Below are 25,263 nucleotides of genomic sequence, written 5' to 3' on the forward strand. Positions count from 1 at the left end.
AATGTATCAGTGTCCCTGTTAGGAATGAGCTTTTAATCTGTTTGGATACTCATACATTGAAAGTGGAAATTAGTGTCCACCTAATGTTTATTGTATCTATATCTCCTCTCACCTTACCCTATTTTATGGGCCAAAGATATGTTAAAGTAAGAATTCTTGTCAAGTTTAGTTCAACCAGCTTTTCCTTTTCCTTATTTTCTTAGGATTTCTTGGGGGCAAAGCATACCCAATGTTTTTGATATCTAAACTGTCATAAACTGATTGTGCCAAGTTTGTTCTCAATATTCCTCCAATTCAGGAACAACCTTTAGAAAGAATAAGAAAATTTCCTCATTCTTTTAAAGTACTTTATATTATCTGAAATATTATTTTATGTATATGTATAATATGTTATTTAAAGTATTATTTTATCCAAAGTATCTCTGTTGTCTTTAAATCAAAACTTGGGAAGTGGGGAGTGGCCAGGGAGAGGTGAAGTTTCAGTAGTAAGAGCACTGATCTTGGAATTAAGAGATGTGGATTTGAGTATTGCTTTTGTCTTGATTCATTGTAAAACTGTGAATGAATCTTTTACCTCCTCTAGGTTTTTGTTTTCTTTTTTGTAAAATGAGGGGTTAATTGGAAACTACATGGTTTCTAACTTTCAAACACTTGGGATTAATGAGAAGTGGAAATGACTACCATAGGTTAGGATTAGTTTTCATTTGTTTTTTCCCTTCTTTCGGCCTCACTATTGTCCCTTGAAGCTAATTAGAGAGAAGGTGGCTTCTAAGGCATTAAATTCCTAATAAGTAGAGTTATTGAAAAGTAGAAATGTCTACCACAGAAGATAGTGGATTCATATTTACTTAAGAGTCTTAAAGTGAAGATTTAAGGTGAAGAATATTATAGAGAAATTTATGGGTTATACCAGTTGGTCTCTCAAATCCTTTCCAATTCTAAGATTCTGTGGTCCATATTTAACCTTTCATCAGTAGATCCTTAAAACTGTAAGAGAAGTAAAGTAGTGACTTCTTTGATAAATAAGGAAATCAAGGCCTAGAGATGATAAGGTAATTTCTCCAAGGTCATATACCTAATTGATGATAGTTTATCTTATTTAATGTCTTATCTTATGCTCCATGTGATTAGTGACTGTCTTATCTAAATGTATCTTCCTTAATGGTGAGCACAGTATTTTGCCTGCAGTATGTACTTAATAAATGTTTGCTGAGTGAATAACTCTTGGTCCATGGATCCTAAGTAGTTTGCAACTTTGAAATTGTACAAGCAATATTATCTTTCTAAGCCTTTGATTTCCCATATGAAAAAGGAAGACTGCTTAGAAAGGTAGTAATGAAAAAAAACACTTTGTAAAAAAATGTGACATTATTATTTGTTGGTTGGTCTAACACTTCTTCCTTAATAGTTTAAAACCAGCCTCTATGTTTAAGGAAATTGCTTACCCAAGTTAATAGTCCCATAATCCTCCAGACAGAGCCTTTGGAGTTAGGGTGAAAAGGATAAAATATATAGAAAAGGACAGATTTCCTGACATCTCTGGCTTGAGGAAAGTTGTAGCCATAAACTTTTAATGACTTCGCATGGTTTTTTTTTTTGAAACGAGGCCCCCTCAAGTGATAGAATTGTCTTGGCAAGGCTGAGTGTGGGAGGGAAATACCTTCTTTCATTGGTGTTAACCATTGAGGCTCATGTATATACATCCAGTTAGTCCATAAACTTTCCCCTATCACTAAGGCAGAAAGTGGAGCTGCCCTTTTTTCTCTTCTAATGATAAAGGTTTATGCCTTTCTCCATTCCTAAATGCTGTCTTAAAGATACTCAGAACCCATATAACATTTTGGGGCAGCTAAGTTGCAAAGTGAGCAGTCTGCTGAGCCTGGAGTTAGGAAGACCTGAGTTGAAATCTATTCTCAGATATTTAGTAGCTAAGGGACCCTAGATGAGTTACTTGACCTCTGCCTCAGTTTCAAGTTGAGATATTATGAAGATAATAGCAACTGTTTTGCAGAATTGTTGTGAGGATCAGATGAGATAATATTTATATTGTAAAGTACTTAGCATAGTGCCTGATCCATTGTATATATTTAATAAATATTTGTTCCTTTTGATGAGGTTAGTGGCAGTCAGAGAGTTGTTAAAATCCCCTTTTGGTCAGAGGCACAGGTTCTTTGTGAAGGAATTCACGAACCCGGAATTTTAATTGGCAAAAATGGAAGTTTATTGTTGGATGGGAAGCCAGTTTTGCTAAGAGACTAACTTCTTTAGTGGCAAAGTCCTGTTAGGGAATGGAGGCTGGCACTGAGAAGAGAATGCCTTCTCAGTGGGCAGTGTCCTAGAAGCAGAGCAAGCTGTTTTGGACCTTCTGCAAGGAGTTCAGAAATTGCTCTTTAAAAAGGAGTCTGGAGGCTTTAGGTTTCAGGTTGAAAGGAAAGCCAAAGTTCTCAGGCCTAGATGCTTATCGGTATCTGCCCCAGATCTCCAATTGGAATTCAAAGGGTCTGGTATCCTCAAAAGATAAAAAGGGTGCTTTTTGACCAAGATTTCTAATTGAATAATGACACTTAACTTAGCTTGGGCGGGGGGGGGGCTATGCCTTCCCCAGGAGGGCCTGAGACTCCAAAAGGGATCACAGATCAAAAGAAAACAGTTTCAGAGTGATAATTTTAAAGGGAATGCAGTTTCACTCCTACTTCACTTTCCTCATGGTATATAATATTTTTAAGGCCTATATCTTTTGCCTTTACCTATTGGACACCCAACTTAGGGAGAGAGTTTGTCAGTTGTCAGCCAACAAGGTATCCTCCTCATGTGTTAAGTGGAGGGTTAGTTGGGGGTGTCAGGCATTTGAACTTGGCAACTAAGGTGTGCTCAATAGTATCAGTATAAATGGGGGGAAAGGAACAGAAGGAAAGGACTGATCTATCAGGGAAGAAGAGGAACTTCTCTTTTATTTAAATCCCATCTCTGCTATCCACTACTTTTCTGACACAGGACTGCTATTCTTCATAGTTAGGATTGTGATGCTTATTCATGCCTGATTTTTTCTGAGGCACTAAAATGGGCAATATGGGTCCCCTTAATTTGAGCCCCAATTCTGTCACTTCTAAACTTTATGATCTTAGGCAGTTTTTTCCCCCACTTCTTTCACCTCAGACCTTAGTTTTCTTTTCTGGAATGTGAGGGCTGTAAGGATATGTGTGCATGAATTCCTTTCTTGTTCTAACATTCTCTGATAAATTTAGCTTCACTTCTATCCCCATTCCTGTCAAGAAATGGGAAGCCTTTTCAGATGAGATGATCAATGATAAAGCTCTAGGGTCCCATACATGACTTGATAAATCAGTAACAGGATTTAGCTTCTCAGGTTTCCTCTAATTTCTTTCTCTGTAGCTACAAACTAGTTATTTGCCTTGCTATGTAAAGCTAGTTACAGCAGGAGAGATAGAAGAGGTTGCTGTTCCAACAGCTTTGGGCTATAGTCTATTAGAAAGTAGAAAGAAGCCCCAGATGAGACCTAGGTTTTGAAAGTCAGTTCTCTTACTGCTGAGGCCCTATCTCTTTACCATTGCCGTAGGGAGCTTCAGCTCCATGAAAGGCATCTGTTTTGTAATCTAAAAACCCTAAACAGTTTTTGTTGAAGGAAGGCATTCTTGAGCCACTGGAATCTGCTTGTTGAGGACTCATGGGGTGGGTAGGTGTCATCAGACTCATATCCAAACCCCTTCAAAGTTCAGAACAAGAAAGAGTTGGCTGATCCTTTGTGCTTTCAAATAAACATAACCAAGAGAGATGTTTATTCTGTTGTATTGGTTGTTTAAAAATGAATTTGCTAAGTGTATCTTAAAGTCAATTAGTTAGACCACAACCATTATGTACTGACATAACACCAGGAAAGACAAAATGTTTTCTTTTTCCCTAAAGAGCTCCCTGACACGGCATTTTAACTACTCGATTTTCTACTTTTCCTTATGCTCCCTTCAAGAACTCTTGGAGTCTCCATTTTTCAAGCCTCAGAAGTAATTTTTCAGAAATGGAAAGGCAACTAGCTGTTGCCAAAATCAGCAATCAAGGCCAGTTTCTCCACAATACCTTTTTATCCCCATAGTCTATCCTCTTAGCTCAAAATCTTGCTCATTTTCCATTGGAAAAAAAAAAGGAGCCATTCATTGAGAGCTGCTTCTTCTTCCTTCTTTCTCAGCTCAAGTTTTCTAGAGGCTTTTTTTTTTTTTTTTTTTTTTGCTGCTATCTCCTTCTTCACTCTTGACTGATTATAAGGTAATCCTCCTTGCCGATGCAAAAGCTCTCTCTGGACACAAGCAGTTCCATTTCATCTTCGACAGATTGCCTCCTCTGTCATCCCCATGTCTACCTTATACCCCCCCCCCCCCAACCTAGTTGATCCATCCTATCTCTGCATCTCTTATCTCTTTCCTCTTTTGTGACTTCTGGCTTCTGACATCATCATTCAACAGAAATTGCTCTCTCCAAAGTTATTACTACTCTCTTAATTCCAAGTCTCAGTCTTCAAAATTCTTGACCTTTCTGTAGTCTTTGACATTTTCAATCATTCTCTTCCTGTCTCTCAAGATTCTCTTACCTGTTTGATCCCTTCTTAGTATTTTTGTTGGATTCTGTATCTTGGTCTCAGTCACATTGACTTGCCATGGAGCTATGTTCTGAGTCTTTTTCTTTCCCCATACTATTTCAGTTAGTGAGCTCGTTACCTCACATTGATTCAATTATCTTCTCTAGACTGATCTTTTTTTTTAATCTACTTATACAGCCATAACATCTCTGTTGACAATTAGTTTGGGCTATAGCCCAAAAGTATTAATTAATCTTGGGAATGCTTAGCATGTAACTTAGATAAATCCAAATAATAGTAAGTGTTTGAGGCTCTGAAAGGGCATAATGCTAGTGTTAGAAGTAGGATTTGCATTAGGGTTTTCTCAAAGTCCCATTCTCTATTCTCTATGTCATAATGCCTGGAAAAATCAACTTATTAATACTAGGTATCAGTGTATCCATTTTCATTTTCCTCTTTGCTATTCCTCATATAAGAGATTCTATCTACAAACTTTGGGCATTTTTACTAGCATCCCCCACCTTCCCCATCTGCCTCCTGGCTTTCCATACGTCCTTCAAGTTCTAGCTAAAATTAGGATTTCTATAGGAAGTCTTTCCCAGTCTCCTTTAATTTCTGTGTCTTCCATCTATTGATTATTTTCTGTTTATCCTATATATAATTTGTTTGTACATAGTTTGTATGTTGTTTCCCCCACCAGGTTGTGAGTTCCTTGAGAAGGGACTGTTCTGTAATTTTTTTTATCCTCAGTACTTAGCCAATACCTGAAACATAATAGGCACTTAGTATTTTATTTGCATCTATCTTAATGCTTATCAGTATTTATGTCCCATTCTTAGACTTCTAATGGTTCGTGTCTTCCTGGAACAGTTAATTGCCTTTTCTAATGTATTTATCATCACACAACAGACTTTTTAAATAAGTGATTAAACAAATAGTTGTGAAGCAAATGCATGGGTGAGTTACATGGCAAAATGTGATAGCAAAGGAAAAATCCAGAGAATCTACATTAGTAAAATTATGTAACTATAAGAAGTATTAATTAATCTTGGGAATGCCTAGCATGTAACTTGGATAAATCCAAATAATAGTGTTTGAGGCTCTGAAAGGGCATAATGCTAATGTTAGAGGTAGGATTTGCATTAGGGTTTTCTCAAAGTCCCATTCTCTATTCTCTATGTCATAATGCCTGGAAAAACCAACTTATTAAGTTTATTATCTAGGTCAATAGTGTCAAACTCAAATGGGGACTACTAATCTGTACATGTTTTATTGTTCTTATTTTGTTAAATATTTCCCAATTACATTTGTGAGTGTTGTGGTCCATGTATTATGATACTTAACTAGATTGTCTGATTATAGATCTAGAACTTGAGAAGATTTAGAGAATATTTAGTCTAACCACATCATTTTACAGATGAGGAAACTGAAGTTAAATTCCTAAGAGCTTGCTGTTGCTAGATGTCAGCCCCTCCCTTGAACTTTGTGTCAGAAAAAGGAAAAAAGTTCCTTTCTGTCTGTCCCAGGTGATCTCAAGGGAAAGGACAAACACTTTCCTGTTCAAATACTGTGAGATCTGTTTCCTAAATCAGTGAATTTTGGTCATTAGAGTTATTGGTCTGGGCCTGGACTCAAAAGATCAACTTTGAATAGCGTATGGCCCCAGGCCTTTCTCTGAAACAAAAAATTATCTCCTACCCTCTCTCCTGATGGTAGAACAAAAAGTTCTATTTGTGGAGGAGGGAGATTACTTCCTTGGCATCTGAGGGTCCTTTACAGGTCACCACTTGCCTTTTTGAGTCATGTTTTCCTATCTCTTCAGCCTTTAGCATCAGGCTATCCCAGTATTGTTCCAGGGAATGGAAATGATCTTACACACCCCTAGATTTTTTTTTTTTTTCTTTTCTGGGAACAAAATCCTGTCTTCCATTCTTGGGTTTTGCTAAGCATCTATTTCTGACCCTATCCTTTCACATCTTCTAATATCTGGCTCCACCACTTCCTAAGTATATGATTCTTCTTGGAGAAGCAGCATTGTATAGAGGATTTAGCAAGCAATCCAATATAGGTTAAATATGTGGAATTCTTATATATTTCCATATTCGTCATGCTGCTCAAGAAAAATCAAATCAAAGGGGAAAAAAGCATAAGAAAAAAAAACCCAAGCAAATCAACAGCAATCAACAAAAAAAGGTGAAAACATTATGTTTTGATCCACAGTCAGTGTCCATAGTTCATTCTCTCTCTACATGTGGATATCTCTTTCCATCACAAGTCTATTGAAATTGCCTTGAATTACCTCATTGTTGTGATGGAATTGGCTCTTTTTAGCTGATCATCACATAATCTAGTTGTTACTGTGTACAGTGTTCTCTTGGTTCTGCTTACTTCACTTCAGTTCATATAAGTTTTTCTAAACTTTTTTGAAATCAGCTTGCTGATTGTTTCTTATAAAACAATAATATTCCAATACATTAATATACTATAACATATCCCAATTGAAGGGCAGCCACTCAATTTCCAGTTTCTTGCTACTACAAAAAGAGTTACTACAAACATTTTAGTACATGTGGGTCCTTTTCCCTCTTTTATGACCTCTTTGGGATAAAGATCAAGTAGAGATACTATAGAATAGATGATCTCAAGATTGATTTCATACCTAACATACTGTGATTTTGTAAAAATGGACATAATAGTTAGTCTTTCTGCCTCATAATTTGTTGTGAGAAAGGTACTTTATAAATGTGATCTATTATAATTATTTAATCTTTATGAATATACTTTTCTATATTTGTTAAAAGGTAATAATAAATGATAATAACTTGTACTTTCTGGTACAGAGAATTATTATAGTGCCCATATTAAATAAAGAATTAGAAAGCATCCTTTTTTAGTTATTCTTTCTTCTCTGGTGTCTACTATAGTTCATTGAAGAATAGATGTTTAATAAATCTTTGCTGAATGTAAGAATGAGAACATTTTGTAAACCACAGAGTACCATATAAATGGAAGCTGTTGTTACTATTTTTAATATTGCTTAATTAAAATCTTCTCCATTGGCTCATTGGACCTGGGTTTCAGGGGTTATATTAGTGGCATGAAAGCTCTAGCAAGTCCTACAATACTGGAAAGGTTTCAAGCTTAGTGGTGGAGTTTGGGTCTGTCTCCCAAGGACAGACTTAGCTGTATGTGTAAAGATTCATCACCAAGTAATACATTTTTATGACCATAGCAACACATGAAACAATCTGCTAAGGTGTGGAAGGTGTTGGAATCTGAATCTGTGAAGTCAGGATTCATATCAATGAAATAAGAGTCTTTGAAGTGTTAGAATATCATGATTATGCTTCTTCTAATCCCAGATCCAAATCCATTCCTAGGAACTGGATTTATATGTGTCTTTCTTTCCTTTCTAGATTCAGCCCTTGTTCTTGTAAGCTTCTAGAATCTCTTCTTCTTCCCCTGCTCATCCCTCTGTCTTTGTCCAGACTTGCCTGCTAACTATTGCCTTTGTCTTCATTCGCTTATATCATCTTTGTCCTTTGGGTGTTCTATACAGCCTCCTTCTTGAAATTCATTTCCTGGTTCTTGCTTTGAAATTAGAACTTCTATGGATCTCTTTGATAAAAAGAACTAATTCAGTTTCAATTGATCAAAGATGGGCAGAAGCAGCTACACCCAAAGAAAGAACACTGGAAGATGAATATAAAGTGCTTGCATTTTTGTTTTTCTTCCCGGATTATTTATACCTTCTGAATTCAATTCTCCCTATGCAACAAGAAAACTGTTCGGTTCTGCACACATATATTGTATCTAGATATATTGTAACCTATTCAACATGTAAAGGACTGCTTGCCATCTGGGGGAGGGGGTAGAAGGAGGGAGGGGAAAAATCGGAACAGAAGTGAATGCAAGGGATAATGCTATAAAAAATTACCCTGGCATGAGTTCTATCAATAAAAAGTTATTTAAAAAATATTTATGTATGTGTGTGTGTGTGTATGTGTGTGTGTGTGTGTGTATAAAAAGAAATTAGAACTTCTACACTGAACATCAATAGGTTCCCAAGCTTACTATGAGAAAGAATCTTAAATGCCATCCAGCAAGTTCATACCAAGTCCACCCGAATCCCTAACAATTCTATCTTTAGCACTAAGTAAGATGCAAAAATGAGCAAAATATGGTAGTTACTTTCATAGAACTTAATTTGGTAAGGGAATATGAGAACAAATATGACTTAAATTTAGTTTATAAAATTCATTTTTGTTTTGGTTTGTTTTGGTTTGGTTTTAGGACTTCTTTATGCTCTTAAGAATTATTGAGGACCCTTTAAAAAGCCTTGTTCATGCAGATTAAATCTATGATTATATGTCATTTTAGAAATTAAAACATTTTACTACTATTATGAAAATAGTTTGGGTCTTCAGGACTTCAGGAGTCCTCATATTAAATCGACTTTGAAAAACACTCAAAGTTTCCCTTCACTCACATATTATTCAATCCCTCTATGTCTTTGTAGATAATTTTCCTAAATTGCATTGATCAAGAAAGATATTTTCCCCTAGTGACCACTGTTCTGATAGTATACCTCTCCTCTCTAGTCAACCCTTCAGATCTCAGTCATCTGATCCATCTTTGGGTCTAAACTTTTCTCTCTTGAAAATCTGCTATTGAGTATACCTACTTCCATAGCCTTCAAACCCACAGGATCACTTTCTTGCCACTGAGAAGTATATGAATAATGCTTTAATGTAGGAAGACACATAATCACACAAAATAAATGCCAGATTGAATATGATTCTTGGTCTATAAAAGGTCCACATTTCCTGTAAAAGATGACATGTCAGAGGAGAGATTGTTGAAAAGTAACAGCAGATAATTAGGACATTTTGTAGCCATAGACCTCTGCACTGGGCAAGTGCTGGCCTTTGAGTTCACTTGAACCATCCTGAAGAAGGACTTAGGAAAGAGAAGCTGAAAGAAGGTTGGGAGAAGGGGAAATCACCTCTAGTCCCAGGTGAAAAGAGATGTGATTAGTTATATAGACAATATTCCCCTGTTTATTTCCCAAGGAGGTGGAGATGTTCTGCTTGGTTTATTTTTCTAATGGTACCTACCTGTTTTCTCCCACAGTATACAACTGGACCGTGGATGAAGTGGTACAGTGGCTGATCACCTATGTGGAGTTACCACAATATGAGGAAACTTTCCGGAAACTGCAGCTCAGTGGCCACGCAATGCCAAGGTCTGCATGTGATAAAGGGAGGGGAGGGCAGCAAGAGGAAGGAAGAGGACAATTACTGCCATAAACTACTGTGATGGTGTCCCAGCTAATGTGAAGCATTTCTCTGAACTTGGATTTGAGTTTAGATCTAGTCTTCTCCAGAATCATTGTCTATCTGTATTATGTTTGATGCTTAAGCAGGAAATTGAGTCCTGGGCTTCACCTGTTCTCCTAAACAGATTTATTGTCTGGGAGTCTGTTCCCTTCACTGGAAATGAAGTTTAGTTGATTAATAACAGTTGCTTTGTATCTCAGGGTAGGGTTAATAGTTTTTATAGAAACTACAAAAATCTTAATTATAATTATGTGAATTTTTTTGGTGGGGTTATTGGGGTTAAGTGACTTTCCCAGGATCACACATCATTAGTATGTGAGGCTGGATTTGAACTCGGGTCCTCCTGACTTCAGGACTGTTGCTCAACTACTGAACTAAATAGCTGCTCCTCATCATGTGAATTGTGCATATAATGTGGATTATGCAAGCTGTTATTCTTATCGTTCTCAGAGATAACTTGATATAATGGAAGAACCATTGTACTTGAAGTTAGAATTCTCTGACTTTATTCCTGGTTCCAGTATTGTCTATTTGTATCTGAACATGAGCAAGTCAGTTAACCTTCTGATCTAAAGATTTTCTGATCTGAAAAAAAGGGATATTATTTGCAATATCTCACAGGGTTATTGTGGGAAGAGTTTAGTTAGTGGAATGTTGTAGTCAGTCCCTTACTTTGGGAAAAAATCACTCTGGTAGCTATATAGACAATAGATTAGAGAGTTGATTACTTTTGAGACCTGAAGACTAATTACAAGTTGGTGGACTATGCAAGAGGCAATGAGATTTTAAATAGGGTTCTAGTCATATGATTATGTAGAGAATATATTTGAGAGATGTTTTGAAGATAAAAACATGATTTTGCTACTGCCTAGATATGCAGAATAAAAGTGAAAAGTGGAGGATAAAACTTAGATTTAGAAATTTGTATATGACCTTTAGTTTTTCAGACTTCTTTCTTTTGTTAGCTTATTATGCAAGCTAATAATGTTATTTAAGTAAAATATAGAGGACAATATTCTTTAATTCCTCCTACCCATCTTTCCCAAAACAGAACCTGAAAATACTGTCTAAAAACAGAAATGGCTTCAACATAGGATGGTAGGATGTTGCATTTTAGATTTCACAAAGTACTTTTTATAATCACAATTTCTTTGCATATGCAGATGGGGGACTGGGAAGGGTAATTTGAGTATTATTGTTCCCATTTTACAGAAGAAACTAAAGTTTAGAAAAACATGACTTGTTCATACTTATACTCTTTGTAAGCAACAAAAGTTTGGATAAACCGTCTTTCTCTGGTCTCCAGAATTAGCACTTTTTTTTTCTACTGGATTGTACTTCCATAAAGATCTATGAAAAAATATTGTAAATTAATTGACAGCCCCGACAATCATTTTTGGCATAAGTCAGTCAGCATTTATTAAATAACTACTATGTGCCAGGCAGGATACAAAAATAGGCCATACCCTCAAATGGCTCATAGGCTCATATTCATAGGAATATAAAACAAGCAAACAAATATATACAAATGAGCTGTATATTGGATAAATAGGAAATAATTAAATGAGAGAAGGCACTAGAATTTAAATGTTGGGAAATCCACATGATGTAAAGAAACAAAGAGGTGATAATCTTTCTGCTTTGTTTAGATCACACCATGAGTATTTGGTTCTAGATACCACACTTTTGGAAGGCCATTGATAATCTGGAGCATGTTTACAGAAGAGCAACCAGGATAGTATAAAGGACCTTGAATTCTTGATTTTTGAAGCTAATTTGAAGTTATTTGGAATATTTTGAAAACGGAAGACTTTTGGGTGATGGGAGAGAAGGAGTAGACTTAAAACTAATAATTATCTTCAAGTAATCAAAGAGCTCTCATACTGAAAAAGGATTAGACTTATTTGGTTACAGAGCAAAGTTTCAGGGACATAATGAATATAAGTTTCAAAGGAATAAAATTTTAGAATTGTTGTAAGAAAACACATCTTAGTATTAGAGTTCCAAAATAAAATGGAATGTTTTCAAAAGTAGTATTATGGGAAATAGGATTTGCATCTTCCCCATGGTCCTTCTGGGTCCTGGCACCACTTACTGTTTGTTGAATTAAAAATTATTAATTAGAATTTTCTGTTTTCTCCTATAGGTTAGCGATTACCAATGCAACAATGACAGGTACTGTTCTTAAGATGACTGACCGGAGTCACAGGCAAAAGCTACAGCTGAAAGCCCTAGACACAGTGCTGTTTGGGCCTCCTCTCTGTGAGTAACATCTTGGCTACAATTCAAGGGTATTAATGCTGAGGAGAAATAGAATAGCTGTTTCCTCAACCATCTGAATATAGGATACTTACCTTGTGTCCTGATGTAGCCAACAGTTTGGTATTTTGGGTTGTTTTAGGTTGTTGGACACAATATTTCAATATTAACTATGTTAATAATAGAGATTTGGTATCCAAAGAGTGAGAGAGGTGATATTTGCTCAATTTGCTAGCTTGTAGTAATTGTTGCTAGTTTTGACCAACTCCTTCCTGGTTCAGTTCCTGTGCATTTTTAAATGGATACTGACAAACTGATCACTAATATCAAGAGAAGCATAAAAAATTTGTACTCTGACTAAAGGTGTTTGCTATTGTCTTGGAAGAAGTTCAACAGAGCCCAGCCTAAAAGAGATGGTGAAGTTCTAAATGTTTTTGTTTACGGATTGTAATGACTATTTCCATCCTTAGAATATTGTAGAGATTCATAATTACTTTGAACAGTTTGGCTTAATTATCCATGTATGAAAAGCAAAATGGATGAATTCCTATCATTCAGATGTGCTTTGGATACATAATAGGATGACCAATCTGTAGATAGACCAAAGATGTCCATCTTTGAATGGTGTGTGTGTGTGTGTGTGTGTGTGTGTGTGTGTGTGTGTGTGTATCTGTCTCTATATTTTAGTGGGTAGATCATCAGGCACATAATTGAACAGTGGGGGAACAGGTTGGATAACTTCTGGGAAATTAGAAATCTCATTTAAAATTCTCACTAAAACAAAGGCCCATTTTTAAAAAATCAATATTCTTATGATGATGATACATGGCTATGAGTTATGGTAACCTACTGCTTGTTTAATTAGTTCATTACAATGTCAAGAGAAATAATAAGAATCTCAGAATTTATGGAAAACTGAAATCTCAGAGAATGGGTATGGATGGCTGCAGTCTCTATCATTGGAGGTAATACTCACAAAATGAGATTAGAAATCTATTTGAGTACTTTAGTATTAATATGATTTTATAGGTCCCTAAGAGAGTGAAGTAACCTAGTACCAAATGAACCCTATAGGAGGCCTGTTCTATCCTTCTGACTTAGCTGGAATACACTAGCTGGTTCTAGGCACTCCTTGTCACTAGCAAAGTTTGAGACAGTCAGCTAAGACTTATAGACGGAAGTGAAAATAGATTTTGGTAAAGAAAATTTAGGTTCGTGGTGAGTATCAGAGAAGATATTCTAAGTACATGAATGGTAGGAACAGTGCCTCTTGGGGGGTAGGCCTTGACATGATGTTTCCAGTGAATAATCCAGTTTAGATATAAAGGCTATTTGTAAGAGAATAGTGGAATATAAGACTGGAAATATATATTGGTTATAAACCATGGAAAGACCTCGAAAGCAAGCTAAGGGGTAAAGCAAGCTAAGGGGTACAGATTTTTTTGAAGGCTGTGGACAATCTTGTCAGGTTCCTATACACTGGAAGGACATATTACTGTGTTATGGGAAGAAGGTTCTGGGTGTATGATGAAAGAAAGTGAAGTATTTAAATAAAAGAGAGAAGCTGCCAGCATCTTACAGGGAGGGAGGGAGAGAAAGGGTTAGAAGCAAGAGATATTTTCAGGTCAGACTCAGCTTTAATGAGTAATTGGAATGGAGCAAGGGTGGGGAAAGAGTAAGGTTAATGTCAAGGTTTCAGAATTGTTCTGCTCCTACTTTGTGACATATTTTGAGCGTACATGGACCAATAGCTTGACTAATGTTCATTCTCTCGAACTAGAGCTAGAGGCTTAATGATTCTTTCATTGAAACTTTCTACAAGAGCTACCACAACCTCTTTTGGAGCCCCTTAGCATTATTCACTGCCATCTCCCATCCTCTCTTCCCCCACTTTCTGAATGACAATTGTTCTGGTTCTCACAACAGTCCATTAGACAACAGTTTCTCTTCTTTAATATAATGGTTTTCTCTGGGAGCAGGTTTCTTGGGGAGGTTTTCTGAAGGCAGCCTTAGTTTTGGTTAAGAGTAATAATCACTCCAAATACAGCCAGGTGTTAAAAGTTCAGATCTTTTATTGCTTCCTCCAAAATAGCCCAGTTAGTTTTCTTGGTGGCCTATCTCTCTGCTTGGCTCCAAGAGCTCCCTCCGAATGTCTCCAAATCCAAAGGTTTGTCTTTCAGCCTCCAGCCAGCACAAAGGTGGAAAATGGAATGACTCTGACTCCACCTCCTAGAGTGGGCTTCCTCCCAGAGTGCTCTGTGTCTGTCCCAGAGTGCCCCTATCCGATTCCTGGCAGTGTTCCAAACTAACTCACTGACTGAGCCTCTGTCCGCTTCTTATATATGATCTGCCAAAGGTTGACTCCTCCTCTGAGAGAGTGGGATTATGGGATCTGAAAGTGGGATTATGGGTTTCTGATTTATGAATCTCCCAAAAGTGTGAACTCCAATGAGTACTTAAATACATTAGTGAGCTCGAGGATTTGCTAAGTACCATGATAAATTAGGCAACTCACTTATCACTTTGTAAGGCTTCTAACACTGGACATGAAAAATTTGCATCAGGAGTGTGTTGGACACTTGCTCCTTATGTCCCTGGATAATCAAGCAAAGGAAAAATAGGCTTATAAATCAAGTGAGATCATAGATATAAGAAGGAACCATCAGAGGCATTACACCTGAACCAGCTGACCAAGTTGTCTTGGTCATAAAAACTCCATACCTGGAGTTTTTCAAACAAAGAAAAGGCATAGCCATTGGTATTAAAAAAAATATTATGGATATTTTTTGTGTTTACGTCATAGTTGTTCTAGAAGTAATCTCCCTTCCTTAACCCATCCAAACTAAATTCTTTCTGGTAATGAAGAAAAAGAGCTAAGCAAAAATACCTAAGATAGCAACCACACCTGGCAATGTATATAACATTGTGCTCAGGTAATCCCCTAACTCTCCAAGAAAGAAATATGTTTTGTTATCTATTCTTTTTGGGACCATTATTTGTTTTTCAGTTAATTAGAGGTTTATTTCCTCTTACTGATCTTTGTTTACATTGTTTTAATAATTATCTTTACTCCCATATAAGTTTTGCTTATCTCAGTGAGAATCATTTCATACAACTCTTCATATTTCTCTGAATTCCTCATATTCATTATTTCTTATTGTGCAATAAAAATGAATTATATTTTTATACCACAGCTATTTCAGCCATTCTTTAGTTGATGAGTACTCACTTTGTTTCTAGTTTTTTACTACCATGGAAAGTACTACTATGGTTTTTCATGTATTAGATCATATCAGTCTTTGCAGAGTGTCATTGTCCTGGAACAAATGATGAACCCTCCATTCTTTTCTTCTAAGGTACCACTGTGCCTCATAGAATTTTATTTTTTTGCCAAGTGACTTCCTAGGGAAGTGAAACCTTGTTTTTCTTTGATAGGCTAGCTTGTTCCATAAACTCATTTTGGGGCCAGGAATATTGGTATTTGTCTTTTAGGGCAATTTAGTGTGGTTGGTTGAAAGACTTTGAGTGAAGTTCTTATTGAATAGAGGCAGCAGAACCCTCATATCAACAGGAACTGTGCCCAGAGAAGCAGCTGGCACCAGAATGAAAAGGAAAAGCTTCTGTTTGTAATAATCACACTATCCACCTGGCTTTGGTTTTGTTTGCCTAATTGGTTTTTTAAAGTTTTTGAATGTTTATGAGCAATATAAGTATTGACAGTTACCCACCCATCTACCATCTGCCTCTGTCCTTCCAGAGTTCTCTGATTCATTTTCTTTCCTGGATCTCAGTTTCCTTCTCTGTAAAATGAAGGGATTAGATTAGATGATCTTAAATTCTGTGATCCAAAAATGTGGTGGGGTGCTAGAGGGAGGAAACAAGCCATGGATTTGCTTATTCTAGCAATCTAAGTGTAACAACTTTGAGATCAGCATATACTCCTTAAGACATATTTTCTTAGATAAGTAACTTAGCTTTCAGGATCTACCAGACCATTTGGGAAATAAAATATTTATCATGGAAAAAATTAAAAGAGCATATACATACACATAGTGCACATATACATATGTGTGCATCTGTGTATATTACATAGATATACACTATTAAAGCAACATTAGTTGGATTTAGAACTAAAGCTGGAATAAACCTCAGAGGATAAGTGATTTGCCCAGTGATACACAAGTAGTGAACTTGAGGGTCTTCTGCCTGAGAAGCCAATGTATTTTCTATTATATCCTGCTGCTTTCCAGAGGCAAGGATAGTATGGAATATCATAGCTCACAGTAGTACTAAAAGAGTTCACAAAGGAGGTGAGAATTGATTTGAATGTTAAAGAATGAGTTAATGTAATGTAGTGATATAGTGGAAGGATTCCTGGACTTGAAGTCAAGGGATTTGGATTTTTGTCCTGACTTACTGGCTTTGTGCCCATAGACAAGCCATTTTGCTATTTTGAGTCTTAGTAAAGTAAGAGATTTTAGCATGTAATCTAGCCATATCTTAATATAGCCACTTTACTTTATAGACAAGGAAATTGAGGCCTGTAAAAATTAGGCAGTACCCAAATTATACAAGTAGTTTTTGTATACATGGGAGATAAACCCAAGATAAACACCAAATCTTCAATTCACTGAAAAGTTATGAAGAGATCATTTGTAAATATTAAAGTGCTATAGAAATATTCATAATCATTATTATCATCATTATGATTAGGCTGTGGATAAGAAGTGGAGATAGAAAAGAAAGTTAAAACATAACTTCCCCTTAAAATTTCTCAACAGTTTTCTTGTACATCTTTGTTATACTTGATAGATTTTCCTTGGTTGAATATTTTACTGTATACATCTCATATCTGTCTTATCAAACTTTTAAATCCCTTGAGAACTGGGATTACCCTCTGTTTTTTTTTTCCCCTGGAGCCCTATTGGTCCCCAAATAATTGAAGAACTTGAGCACAGACATACAGTACAAGGGAAACTGGACTGTGCAAGGATTAATGCAGAGATCAGACCAGGCTGTGCAATGCAGCATTGCTGTGAAGGAAAAGATAAATAAAATGTAACAGGACGTGAGATTAGCTAGTTAGAATGTCACCTGTTTCTGGGAGGATCAGTGCAGACCAAATACATCTGTGTTTCTAGTATGGAATTGAGTTGGATTAATCACAAAAAGCTTCTGAAAGGAAGCAAGTTCTGATCTTGTTTGTTGAGAACAGAGGTGGGGCAACCATCATGCTGGGAAAGAATACATCAGCAGAGGTGTGGAAGCAGGCCTTAGGTTAGAAACTAAGGTGCCTCATTATAAAATAATCCCAGCATGAGTCACTTACCTTGTAATAGAATGAATTAGAAGAATGACATGGCAGCCAAGATAACAAATGCATTCTTCTATGTCAGTTTTTTCATGGATATTTGTGAATGTTCTTCACTAACATAGATCAGTCTCTTAGTGCCTACAGGTCTTTATGAGGTCCTATAGCCAAAAAATATCCATTTTCTAGTAGCCAACCTTATAGCTCTGAAGCTCACTCAGATTTAGTTTGCCTGATCCTTTCCAGATGAACACAATTTATCCCTGGACCTATACTTGAAGCTTGTCAAATTTGTTAGTATTTGCTCAGAGCTTAGTTGGCTTTTGAGACATCAAGGTCACCTACATGCTGAAATATCTCAGAGGAGAATTCTTTTGGTTTGATGAAGTCTGAGACTATAGGAGTAGAGTCAAGAGTTCAGAAAGCTCTACTACAGTTTGTATACAAATAGTATCCATATGAATATTTGAAGTGGATCTGTATCTAAATTTACTCAATGCATGTTTCTTTTGAGCCACTGCAATTCTGCTTTGTTTATAGAACACAGTGCCTTCTTTGATGTGAGCATGCCTTCCTGGACTGTCCCATGCCAGTGTCTGCCATGCCTTGAACTTGTTCTTCAGAGAGACCTTGAATGGGGCTTTGTATCATTTCTTTTGACTTTTGTGTGAATGCTTATTTTGTGTTAGTTCTCTGTAAAATAGTCATGTAGAAAAATGTATGTTTGGCCTTTGAACAACATGACCAGAACATTGGAGTTGCATTGTCTACAGTAGAGTTTGAATGCTTGACAATTCATGTTGAGAAAGGACCTCAGTGTCCAGTACTTCATATTGTCAAGTGATCTTCAAAATCTTCCTAATAACACTTTAGATGGAAGCAATTCAGTTTCCTGGCATTATACTGTTTTACAGACATACAACAATGAGGTCAGCACAACAGCTTTGTAGACCTTTAGCCTAATAGTTATTATTTTCCCCATAATTTTCCTTTGGAGCCTCCCAAACACTTGAACTAGCTTTGGCAGTGTGTGTGTCAACGTCATCATCTGTGTGTACATCTCTGGAAAGTATACTGCCAAAGTAAGTGAATTTATTCATAATATTCAAAATTTCTCTCTTTTCTATAACTGATGGTTCTGTATATGGATGGTGTGATGCTGACTGCTGGAGAACCTCTATTTTTCTTGGTGTTAATTGTCAGGCCAAAATTAGCACAAGTGATAGAGAATTGATCCATATTCTGTTGCATCTTAGCTTCAGAAGCTGTGTTAATTGCACAAAAAGTTATGCATCTACTCTCCCTTCACTTTTAGTCTTGGCTTGTAATCTTTTCAGGTTAATTTATTGTTAGTGTGGCAGCTGACTTTAATGCCATTTTTGTCCTCATTGAAGTCATCTGACAACATTGCTGAAAACATTGTGCTAAAAAATATGGGAACAAATATACAACCTTGTTTCCCTTTGTTGATGACTGGGAAAAGTTGAGAGCATTGTCTATCATTCAGAATCCATGCAAGCATGCTATTTGTCAGTACAATGCAATACAGATGAACTTCTCTGGGTAACCAAATTTTGTCATGATCTTCCACAAGGCCTCATGACTGACAATATTAAAGTACTTGACCAGATTGACAGATGTTGAATTCAGACCTCTATTCTGCTCCTGGCATTTCATTATTGTATGCCTGTGAAATAGTACACCAGGAATTGTAGGGCAGCAAACATCATATTGATTGTTCTTCAGTCCTTTCTAAAGCCACTCTAGATCTTGGGTAAATAATCATCTTTCAGGTAAACAATCATCTTTCAGGTAAGACTCTGGAAAGAATCTTGTTGGCAGTGAAAGATATCCTCCTACCTTCTACCTCTGTGATTGTCACAGGACGACCTATTTCCTTTATGGAAATGGACTATGAAAGCATCCTTGAATTCCTGGGGAATAACCTCCTCTTACCATATAACTTGAAAGATTTCAACTTTTGTATGAGCAGTGGGCCCCTTACCCTTTAAATCTCTGCTGAAATAAATCAATACCAGGTTCTTTGCTATAGGAGAAGAACCTAATGGCATTCAGAGCCTCTTCTTCAGTTCAGAGTTCAGCTAGAGAGGGATTGACTTCAAAACTGAAATATATGGTCAGTTTCTTCAGCATTGATTCATGATGCTCTATTGAGAACATTATGGAAGTGTTTGCTTATCTCTCTAAGACTGTGTCCTTATCACTGATCAATGCAGCTTCATCAGTACGAAGTAGTTGAGATGCTCCAGAGGTCTTTGGCCCTTACGTAGCTTTCAAGGTATTTGGATTGTTCTTATCAGTGTAAAACTGAATTCATCTTCCTTCGCTCATTTTTTTGTTGCCCTGTATCTGAGTACATCCCTCTCCTGACTTCATCCTATTTGGATGTTGACAAAGATCAAATCACTATCTCCCTCCTGACTCTCAGAACTTGGGATATAGGAACTTAGCTTCTCGTTTCTGAATACCTAGCTTTCTCATTTTATTACATTGTTCTTACAGAGAATCTGTTCTCTTGGAAGTCTATTTTGAGTGCCACCTTATACATTTGCAGATTGATAAGACTTTTTAGCATTGAAATTAGCATAGAGATTATGTAGTGTGACCAAGATCTCAAAGCAAGGGATCTACAACTACAACTCAAATCTGCATTTTCTTATTTCAGATGTAGGATTCTTTCACTTAATATTCTGCTTCCTATTTTGCCTACAAAGAAGTCTATTTTGTGAACCATAAGTTATAATTTCCGGACTAGCTTTCTGGAGGATCTCTGGATGGGCCTTTGTCTTAGGTGAAGAAGTGATGAAGTCAGGAGAAGCCACCACGAGGATGGTCAAAGATGGAGTATATTTCAAGTCCTCTCAGCCCTTAAATACCTTAGTATGATTATATCACTTACAGCATACTGAGCATGTGCCAACTGTATAACATCATCATCTCACAAGTATATGCCAACTAGAGTGATTACATCATTATATCACACTTAAGTATATGTGAACTAGAGAACCATTATCTCATTAATCACACTGAGTAAACACCCTGCTGTAAGTATCCTTGCTTCAAGTATACTTTTCCCAGAGTTTCCCACTATCTGCAGTCCTCTACAATAAATGTTTTATAAATCTGAGTTGTTATTGTTACTACAAGGGCCTACATTGTTCTTTCTTCTTGGAACCATACTTAACACACACAGACAGAATATCACAGTTACATATTGGATCTACAAGTTCTAGGTGTGAGTTGTGTCTCAAAGCTAGACTGTAAAGTCCTTGGAGGCAATAGACACCCAATAGGTCAGTGGGGCAGTAGGATTCCTTACCTCTGACACAAAATCAGCAAAGATCATATGGTCTTAAGCATCTGTATCAGGAAATCATTATCATCATCGAAAGATCAAAGAGGGAACACATGAAAGCTTCAGACAGCCTTAAACTCAAGTTTCTAAGGACAGACATTTGCCAAACTCTGTTACCAGAAATAATTAGACAGACTAGTGTTATTCTCTTGACTTATTACTGTCTCACATCTCCCCCCTAAAGACATTGTTTTTGGGACCACCAGAAGCCCTAATTCCAGAGCACATATTATATACTTAGTTCCATATCAGGAAGCAGATAAACCTCACCCCGTGGAGCAATAGATTATTTTTCCCACTTTTTCAAGGGCTAAGTCCTGGGATAGTGGATGACATCCCTTCCAATGTATTCATATATATTCTGTCTTCCCTCATAATGTTACGCACAGGACTGGCACAGAATGGCCTTTAATTGGGGCTTGTTAGACATAATGATTATATGCCTTGATAAAAAAAATAATAAAATAATATGCATATCCTTTCTCCAAGGTCCAATTGAGCTTGACTGGGAAGCACTGAATTAATCACGACACAGTGGAAAAGACATTTAAAAAATAGTAGCTTTTTATTTTCAAAATACATAAAAAGATAGTTTTCAACATTCACCCTTGTAAAGCCTTGTGTTCCAATTTCTTTTTTCTGTTCCTTCCCCCCACTCTCCTCGACAGCAAGTAATTCAATATATGTTAGAAGTGTGCAATTTTTTTGTACATGGTTTCACATTTATCATTCTGCACAAGAAAAAATTGGATCAAAAAGGGGAAAATGAGAAAAACAAGCTAACAATCACAAAAAGGTGAAAATACTATGCTATGATCCAAACTCAGTTCCCACAGACCTCTCTCTGGCTGCAAATGACTCTCTCCATCACAAGACCATTGAAACTGACCTGAATCACCTCACTGTTGAAAAGAACCATGTCAGAATTGATCATATAATCTTGTTGTTGCTGTGTACAATGTTCTGTTAGTTCTACTCACTTCACTTAGCATCAGTTCTTGTAAATCTCTCCAGGCCTTTCTGAAATACTCCTGCTGATTGTTTCTTATAGAATAGTAGTATTCCATAATTAACATTCATATATCATGACTTAGATTTCCCAAGTCAGTTCCCAGTATCTTTCCATTTCACAAATTCTGTTCTTCCAATGAGGTGGTTTCATTTTTCATTTTGTCAAACCTATTTTGTAAGGAGTTATATGCTTTTTCCATTTCTCTAGATCTATTTTTAAAGGAATTTTCTTCAGATAATTTCTATGTTTCCTTTTCCAAACTCTCCTGCAAAGTTCTCATTCCTTTCCCCATTTTTTCCCCTCACCACCCACCCCGCGCCACTCTCTCTCTCTCTTCCTCTCTCTCTCTCTCACTCTCGCTCTTTCTCGCTCTCTCTCTTCCTTCCTCTCTCTATTTATTTTATTTTTATTATAGCTTTTTATATACAAAACATATGCATGGGTAATTTTTCAATATTCATCCTTGCAAAAACTTCTGTTCCAACTTTTCCCCTCCTCCCCAACCCCTCCCCTAGATGGCAGGTAGTCCCATACATCTTAAATATGTTTAAAGTATATGTTAAATCCAATATATGTGTACATATTTATACAGCAATCTTGTTGCACAAGAAAGATCGGATTTAGAAAGAGGGTAAAAATAACGTGAGAAGAAAAAAACAAAAAGGCAAGCAAACAATAACAGAAAGAGTGGAAATGTTATGTTGTGGTCCATACTCATTTCCCAGTGTTCTTTCTCTGTTCATTACAGATCAGTTAGAACTGATTTGGATCCTCTCATTGTTAGAGAGCCATGTCCATCAGAATTGATCTTCATGTAGTATTGTTGTTGAAGTGTATAATGATCTCCTGATTCTGCTCATTTCACTTAGCATTAGTTCATGTATGTCTCTCCAAATCTCTCTGTATTCATCCTGCTGGTCATTTCTTACAGAACAATAATATTCTATAACATTCATATACCACAATTTATTCAACCATTCTCCAATTGATGGGCATCCATTCAATTTCCAGATTCTAGCCACTACGAAATGGGCTGCCACAAACATTTTTGCACATACAGGTCCCTTTCCCTTCTTTAATATTTCTTTGGGATATAAGCCCAGTAGTAACACTGCTGGATCAAAGGCTACGCACAGTTTGATAACTTTTTTATTATAGCTTTTTATTTTCAAGATATATGCATGGGTAATTTTTCAGCATTGACAATTGCCAAACCTTTTGTTCCAATTTTTCCCCTTCTTCCCTTCACCCCTTCCCCCAGGGTGTCAGATTGACCAATATATGTTAAATATGTTAAAGTATAAGTTAAATACAATATATGTATACCTGTCCATACAGTTATTTTGCTGTACAAAAAGAATCAAACTTTGAGATAGTGTACAATTAGCCGGTAAAGAAGATCAAAAATGCAGAGGGATTGGGAATTCTTTCTACGTAGTGGTTCATAGTCATCTCCCAGAGTTCTTTTGCTGGATGTAGCTGGTTCAGTTTATTACTGCTCTATTGGAATTGATTTGGTTCATCTCATTGTTGAAGAGGGCCATGTCCATCAGAATTGATCATTATATAGTATTGTTGTTGAACTATATAATGATCTCCTGGTCCTGCTCAGCATCAGTTCATGTAAGTCTTTCCAGTCCTTTTTGAAATCTGATCATTTCTTACAGAACAATAATATTCCATAATATTCATTTACCACAATTTATTTGGTCATTCTCCAATTGCTGGGCATCCACTCAGTTTCCAGTTTCTGGCCACTACAAAGAGGACTGCTTCAAACATTCTTGCACATACAGGTCCCTTTCCCTTCTTTAAAATCTCTTTGGGATATAAGCTCAGTAGTAATACTGCTGGATCAAAGGGTATGCACAGTTTGATAACTTTTTGAATATAGTTCCAAATCATTCTCCAAATAGCTGGATGTATTCACAATTCCACCAACAATGTATCAGTGTCCCAGTTTTCCCACATCCCCTCCAACATTCCGCATTATCTTTCCCTGTCATTTTAGCCAACCTGACAGGTGTGTAGTGGTATCTCAGAGTTGTTTTAATTTGCATTTCTCTGATTAATAATGACTTGGAGCATCTTTTCATATATAGAAATAGTTTCAATTTCTTCGTCTGAGAATTGTCTGTTCATATCCTTTGATAATCATATGTTTTTGTTAATTTGGTTATTGATATAGTCAATTATGCTAATAGTTTTCCTAATATTGAACCAGCCCTGCATTCCTGGTATAAATCCTACTTGTCATGGTGTATTATCCTGGAGATGATTTTCTGTAATCTTTTTGCTAAGATTTTATTTAAGATTTTTGCATTGATGTTTATTACCATGTCTGTGTCATTAAAAGAATTTGGTATGACTCCTTCATTCCCTATTTTTTCAAATAGTTTATATTGCATTGGAGTTAATTGTTCTTTAAATGTTTGGTAGAATTTGCATGTAAATCTATCTGGTCCTGGGGATTTTTTTTTTTTTTTTTAGGGAGTTGATTAATAGCTTGTTCTATTTCTTTTTTCTAAAATGGGACTATTTTAACCAATTTACTTCTTCCTCTGTTAATCTGGGCAGTCTATATTTTTGAAGGTATTCATCCATTTCATTTAAGTTATCAAATTTATTGGCATAAAGTTGGACAAAGTAACGCCTAATTATTGCTCTAATTTCCTCTTCATTAGTGGAAAGTTCTCCCGTTTTATTCTTAAAACTTAACAATTTGGTTTTCCTCTTTCCTTTTTTAAAATCAGATTTACTAAGGGTTATATATATATATATTTTTTTTTCATAAAATAAACTCTTAGTTTTATTTATTAATTCAGTAGTTTTTTTTTACTTTCAGTTTTATCAATTTCTCCTTTTAATTTTAGAATTTCAAGTTTAATGTTTGACTGGGGGTTTTTAATTTGTTCCTTTTCTAGCTTTTTTTAGTTGCAAGCCCAATTCATTGACCTTCTCTTTCTCTATTTTATGCAAGTAGGCCTCTAGCCACTGTCTGTTTCTTGCTGCTATTCCTTCTTGCAACTCTCTTAACTTCTCTTTTAGGAATTTAGATGCCATACCACTTGGTGCATATATGTTAGTACTGATATATTGCTTCATCTTCTATACTACCTTTTAGGAGGATATAATGCCCTTCCTTATCTCTTTTAATTAGATCAATTTTTGCTTTTGCTTGATCTGAGATCAGGATGGCTACTCCTGCTTTTTTGGCTTCACCTGAAACATAATAGATTCTGCTCCAGCCTTTTACCTTTACTCTGTATGTATCACCCTGATTCAAGTGTGTTTCTTTTAAACAACATATTGTAGGATTCTGGCTTTTAATCCAGTATGCTATCCATCTCCACTTTATGGGCGAGTTTACCCCATTCA

The 25,263-nt window shown here is 36.2% G+C and overlaps 1 protein-coding gene across 8 annotated transcripts in view; it reads left to right on the forward strand.

The window, feature by feature from the left end:
- Positions 1-25,263, forward strand: part of STIM1 (stromal interaction molecule 1) — a 231,482-nt gene that overhangs the window by 149,104 nt on the left and 57,115 nt on the right. For all 8 annotated transcript variants that reach the window (XM_051987497.1, XM_051987494.1, XM_051987496.1 and 5 more), the window contains exons 4-5: positions 9,722-9,833; positions 12,074-12,189. In XM_051987497.1, the coding sequence (XP_051843457.1) occupies positions 9,722-9,833; positions 12,074-12,189 (228 nt within the window). The remainder of the gene's footprint in view (positions 1-9,721; positions 9,834-12,073; positions 12,190-25,263) is intronic.

Source organism: Antechinus flavipes, chromosome 3, assembly GCF_016432865.1.
Source record: "Antechinus flavipes isolate AdamAnt ecotype Samford, QLD, Australia chromosome 3, AdamAnt_v2, whole genome shotgun sequence".
Lineage (NCBI taxonomy): Eukaryota > Metazoa > Chordata > Mammalia > Dasyuromorphia > Dasyuridae > Antechinus > Antechinus flavipes.